This window comes from Erythranthe guttata, chromosome 9 (genome assembly GCF_056151865.1).
Source record: "Erythranthe guttata isolate IM_541 chromosome 9, IM_541, whole genome shotgun sequence".
Lineage (NCBI taxonomy): Eukaryota > Viridiplantae > Streptophyta > Magnoliopsida > Lamiales > Phrymaceae > Erythranthe > Erythranthe guttata.
The window spans coordinates 979,480-985,479 of record NC_142541.1 but is presented as its reverse complement, the minus strand read 5'-3'; the positions used below and the strand labels follow the sequence as shown (position 1 = coordinate 985,479).

Genomic DNA, 6,000 nt, shown 5'->3' with positions numbered 1-6,000 from the left:
ATGATACAAAATTCATAGTACAGGGGTGTTTTTGTATTTAGCCCTAAATATAAATGTGGAATCATATATATCAACGTATTTCAATTTTGTAACAATATATTTATTCCGAATTTTCTAGAAATTCGGATTTCTGATTTTTTTTTAAATATATTTTGGATCGAAACCGATGCATGCGAGTTTATGATCGACCCGATTTTAATTTTCGAAATGAAAAAAAAAATTATATCGATGTGTCTTGTTTAATAATTATTTAAATTAGAAGGGGTGGTTTTTTTTTTTTTTTTTTTTTAATTTTCAGACTTAGATCAAACATTGTTAAGGTTAAAAATATGAAAACTTAACTGCAAGGGCCACACTGAAACAATTTTCAACTACAGAGGGCAAATCGATGCAATCGAGAGTACAAGGGTAAAGTGATACCTAGCAAAGTACAAGTGAGGAAAGTGGAATTTACCTTTAAAAATATTACAGGTGAACACAAAAATTGAATTCCGATTGATTTGAATAAAAAAAAAAAGAAAAAATCGATTTTGAAACAAGTTTTTTATTTAAATTTTCAAAATTCCAATTTCTGATATTTTATTTATTTATTCTGGAACCGAATTCGAATTAATTTTATTCGTTACAAAACTGAAAATTTCGGAGAAAATAATAATTTCAATCATAGAGAGAGAGAGAGAGAGAGAGAACAGTACAAGGAAGAAACTGAGTGCTGCCATGAAATCTCTTTGCTTTCAATGGAAAAGCAGCTTTTTCACATACATTTCTGTATATATACATATACACGCACACAGTCAGCAAAGCTGTATCTACAGCACCCGTGTGCCTATTTACTACAACTTGGGAACAGCAGAATGACTCTAAGAAATCAATAGTTCAAACAAAAATCCAGATTTTCATTTTTATATATATACTCTCTCTCTCTCTCTCTCTCTCTCTCTCTCTCACACACACACTTACCCCACACACACACAGCAAAACGTGCATAAAAGATTGGCAGGTTTCGATTTATAAACCACATTACTTATAATTTTTCTGGGTTGAAACCCTAACCCTAATTATATTGGATCAGCTTATTATTTTGCATTTTTGTTATATATATATATATATATATATATATATATGTATACACACACTAAAAAAAAATCTTTTGAGTAACACCTATTTTTCACATATAGTTAGGTAAAAAGTGTTGTTACTGTGGTTGTCACTAACGGACTGTGCTTGTCACTAACGGGGTGTTGCTAATGCTCTATAGTGACAATAAATAAGGATTAAGTGACAACAAAAAGAGCTATTAATGACAATAAAAAAGATACAATTTTTACATTTATCACAATTCGGGTGTCGCTAATGCAACTTTTTCTTGTATCAACAGTTTGTATCTAATTACTTAGCATAATTATTTAGTCATGTCTTAATTTACTTTTTATTCATGGGGGCAGGTCAAGGAGCTAGCTAGGGGGGCCTGGCTGTATAGCAAAGACCTGTTCCTCACTGTTTTTTAGTTCTCCAGTTAAAAGATGAGATTACATTATATATATATACAAACTAAAAAATGCATATAATTATGGGTGTAACTTGGAACAGTAATTTCAAATTAATTTCGGCCCGTTTTAATACGAAAAGTTCCTGTTTTGGAACAACTTTTTTCATCCCATCTTCCGAAATTACGATTTCTGATTTTTTTTCAATTTTCTTTGGATTGAAATTGGACTTATATATGAAAAAAATTGGAATTTCCTATTTCCAATCGGATTTAATTTCCGAAATTTCTCAAAAAGGCTAATTATTCCAATCCGATTCGTCCGACTTTCACTTCTAAATATAATGTTTCTGATATTAAGAAAATATTTATATATATTATTTTTTATAATAAATAAAAGAAAATTGATGGGAAAAAAAAATTTGCACAGTTTCTGGTGTCAAGTAAAAAAAGTGTCGTCTTCATTCTTACTGTGTTATCTAGAACAACTCACCAACTTTACTGCTACAAAACATGTATAAATTAATTATAAGTGGTCCTCAATAACAATCCACCTTGCCTAATTAACTATATAGTGTTGAATATTCAAGAATATATATAAATGGGTAAATTAAATTCCTACAACGTACTAAAATTACGAAAAACCCTTCCTGTTTGGCTCCTAAGGTTAAATTATGAAAAACCCTTCCTGTTTGGGTCGTTACAACCACTCGTTAACTATGAATCTTCCTACACACGTCCACCGTACCCTTATGGTGTCAAAGTCAATGGAATCTTCTAGATTCCGTTGAATGATTTCTAATTTGTACTCGTTTTATACAGAAATACAGTTTCTAATACACCTCAATCTGATATTTATAACCAGCCAAAAGACACATCTTATATGTGATCATATTTTTTTCAAAATATGAAACTCGAATGGGGCAAAACGGGTACAAAATGAAGAATATCCTACATAACCTAAAAGATTCAGATTATTTCGGTTTTTTAGAATTCATTAATTTCACATAAATCTCAATCGTCGAATATCTCAACGAACACGGTTATTATGATCCTACACACGCATACGATCTAGATTTATCACTACTCACTTTGCACACATACACACAGTCCCATGTATAGGTGTATTCTATGCTACATCGGATGAAATACACTGGGTAGATCTTTATCATTCATGTACACACAAAAACACTTATACCCACATTGGTGTATATCGATCAACAGTAAAAAATCACCCGATGTATTCTTCACTGAGTGTAGCATAAAAATATCCCATGTATATGTGTGTGATTGTATAAACAAAGACCCTACTATATGAAGGTATATAAATTGCATCACACTTATATAAATTGCAAACTCTCCAAGCTCTAAAATCATGCCTTACATTTAATATATAATAATAAAAAAAACAAGAAATTAAAATAAATAATACATACAAATATTGCACTAAATAAATAATAAAAGTGCTTCTTTTTTAAATAGGTAGCTAGAAAAATCATGAGCAGAAATTAATAGATATGAAAGAAAATTGCATACCAATATTTCAAAAGGGAAAATAGAAGCTATAGCTTTGTGCAGCAGAAGCAGCAGCAGAAGCAGAAGCAGAAGCAGCAGATTATTTCCCTAGAGAGAGAAAGAGAGGAGAGAGAAAGAAACACTGAAGAAATTGATGATGATGAAGAAGAGAAAATCTTGTTAAATATTACCATCAAACCCTCCTCCATGAGGGTTATAAATATCAGCCCACGGGGTTGCATTGTACGTAATTTGGTAGCCAGGTGTTGTATAAAATCTTCCCCCGCCGCCCCCACCGCCCCCGCCGCCGCCGCCCTCGTTGCCGAATCTTCTGCCGAACTCGGCCGGGCGGTTGGGCGGCGGCATGTGGACAGAAGGGGAGGCGGCGGCGGCGAGGCGGATGAGGTCGGCATTGGCGGCGTCGAGCTCCTTCTGGAGGCGGTCGACCTGGCGCTGGAGGAAGGAGATGGCGCCGACGCAGCCGTAGACGGGGTCGCGGACACGCGCCTCCGCCTCGTAGGCGAGGGACTGGACGGCGTCGTCGCGCTGGTGGGGGAGGAGGTCGTTGAGGAGCTTGGCCACATTGCTTGCTCCGAAGATCTTGTGGACGTTGGCGAACTTCTGAGGCTCCTCCGGAGGGAAGTAGCCGGAGAATATGCACCCGGCCGTGCACTTTCTCCTCAGGAACTTGCACGCCGCGCATGGTGGGTTGTACGTGCTCGACGACGAAGCCATTCCTTTTGCCCCTGTCATCATTTCAACATTTGAATTCTTTAACTACGGCAAATTACGGCTAACCCTAAGGTATGATCAAATTACGAAAAACCCCTTCCCATTTGAGTATTTACGTTTACCACCAGCTATATACCTACTATACCTTATTTTATATATATATATATATATATATATATATATATATATATATATATATATATATATATATATATATATATATTAATAATTTGACTTTGATGTTAATGAATAAAATTCTGCTCCCAGCAGGTCTGTCTTTTCACCTTGTTTTCTTGTCTTTTTTTACCTTTAAGGATTTGTGTTGAATTTGAGGTTACTTGTTAAGCTGATCTTCTTCATTAATTCTTTTTGTCGTTAAACTTTAAATTATTTTGCATGTTAATTCATTTATTATAATATTCATACTTTAATTATATACACACACATACATATATATATATATATATATATATATATATATATATATATATATATATATATATATATATATATATATATATATATATATTAATTCATGTGATTAGCAATTCAGATAAACAACACTGGGATTTAATAAATATGGATGCTTAAATAATACCTTTACCTAATTGATCCAAAAAAAAAAAAACAAAAAAAAAATTAATAACTTAACCTAAAATGGTCTATATGCATTTTCATTCTTCAAACACCTAGTTCCAAATAATCTAGAGTTTAATTAGTACAGTGTTCTCTTTTCTAATATATATATATATATATATGTGTGTAGCTGAGATCTATTCAAATTATAAGCAAATGATCCACAATATAATTATATCCCAGCACCATTAATAATAAATCTGAGTGAAGAATAAGGTAATGAAGACTGTAACATGAGAGAAAACCCTAGATCAAGAAATCAACAATTAATTAAAAGATATTACATATATATACATATATATACTGTAAATCTATTTATTATATATCTGCCATTAATAAATATTACCTGTTGTAAATAAAACATATATATATATAGTAGTAGTAGTACTAATTAATGGAAGATATTCAAGAATCTATATATATAGTTACCTCTGTTGTTTGATCAAAAGCTAAAACAATACAACACTGCAGCCACAGAAATGAAACAGATGATTATTCACAGCATGGGGGAAACCCTAATCTGAAAATTCAGTGAACAAAAATTAAATGGGGAAAATAAAACTCAGAATGAAGATTAAAATCAATTAATTAAATAAAAAAAAAGGAAAAAAAAACCTAAGGGGGAAAAAAAAGAGAAGAAGGACAAAGATAATGAATGAGAGGTACACTAATAAAGATGACTACGACACTGCATCTAATAATATATACTTGTGGGGATCCAATATACGTCACACATATTTTTTTTCTATTTTTTTTTTCTCTTTTTTTCTCATGCACTCACAATTTATTTATTGAAAAAAAAATTATTTTGAGTTTTAATTATTTTCATTATATAGCAGTATATATAGTACACAGCCAACTCTAATTTAATAAACATTTAAAGAAACATGTTAAAGTTTAGCAGATTGATGAGAATATCCAGTTCTAAATTAGACATATATATATATATTTAATTACAAGATAATATAGTGAAAAAGAATGTAGCAAAAGTCAAACAAAACCAGAACCAGAAGCTGTATCAACTATCAACCACACACACACACAGTAGTACTATATATTTTACTTCTTGAATATATAATATTATCCAATATTATTAATTCCCTTTTCATGTTAATAGAATTTCAGAATGTTTCCTTTATATATATATATATATATATATATATATATATATATATATATATATATATATATATATATATATATATATATATATATATATATATATATTGGTGTTGAACAAGTGATCAAAAAGAATTTCAGAAGGGTTCATGCATGAAACATACACACATGTATTTTTTGTGTATGGTCAAAAAGAGTAGGCAGCTCATTAATTAGTGAATATATACAATAATTTTCTGATATTATTAAAGTTTATAAATATTTATATTAATATATATTAGCTAGGTTAAGGTAATTTGGTTCATGAAACTGGAAACATAATGTATATGAGAAAGGCTTAATATCATTCATTCACTTGTGTTCAATGTACACCAACTGGTTATTTACATCGGGTGGATTTGAATCGTATATTTAATTAGATAACTATCCACTAAGTATATATACACATGTGTCTGTGGGCAAATTATGTGTAAATTTACAGTTCAAATTTACTCAGTGTAAATAACCAGATG

The 6,000-nt window shown here is 31.1% G+C and overlaps 1 protein-coding gene across 3 annotated transcripts; it reads right to left on the bottom strand.

Annotated features, from left to right (window-relative positions):
* Positions 1–2,809: 2,809 nt before the first annotated feature.
* On the bottom strand, positions 2,810–5,038 carry LOC105974961 (LOB domain-containing protein 25). Of its 3 annotated transcripts, XM_088823429.1 has the most exons (3): positions 4,799–5,038; positions 3,193–3,747; positions 2,810–3,109 (listed from the first exon to the last, which is right to left on the bottom strand). In XM_088823429.1, exons 2-3 carry the CDS (start codon positions 3,734–3,736, stop codon positions 3,102–3,104), a joined length of 552 nt encoding a protein of 183 aa, XP_088679555.1. In that variant the 5' UTR covers positions 3,737–3,747; positions 4,799–5,038; the 3' UTR covers positions 2,810–3,101. The 3 variants fall into 3 exon arrangements, with proteins under 3 accessions (XP_088679555.1, XP_088679556.1, XP_012855577.2); XM_088823430.1 differs by lacking the exon at positions 4,799–5,038 and having other exon boundaries at positions 3,193–3,827; XM_013000123.2 differs by lacking the exon at positions 4,799–5,038 and having other exon boundaries at positions 2,995–3,781.
* Between the last annotated feature and the right edge of the window lie 962 nt (positions 5,039–6,000).

Bases quoted from the DNA above. Each gene is read 5' to 3' on its own strand.
- LOC105974961 (XM_013000123.2), bottom strand. From the start codon at position 3,757: ATGATGACAGGGGCAAAAGGAATGGCTTCGTCGTCGAGCACGTACAAC.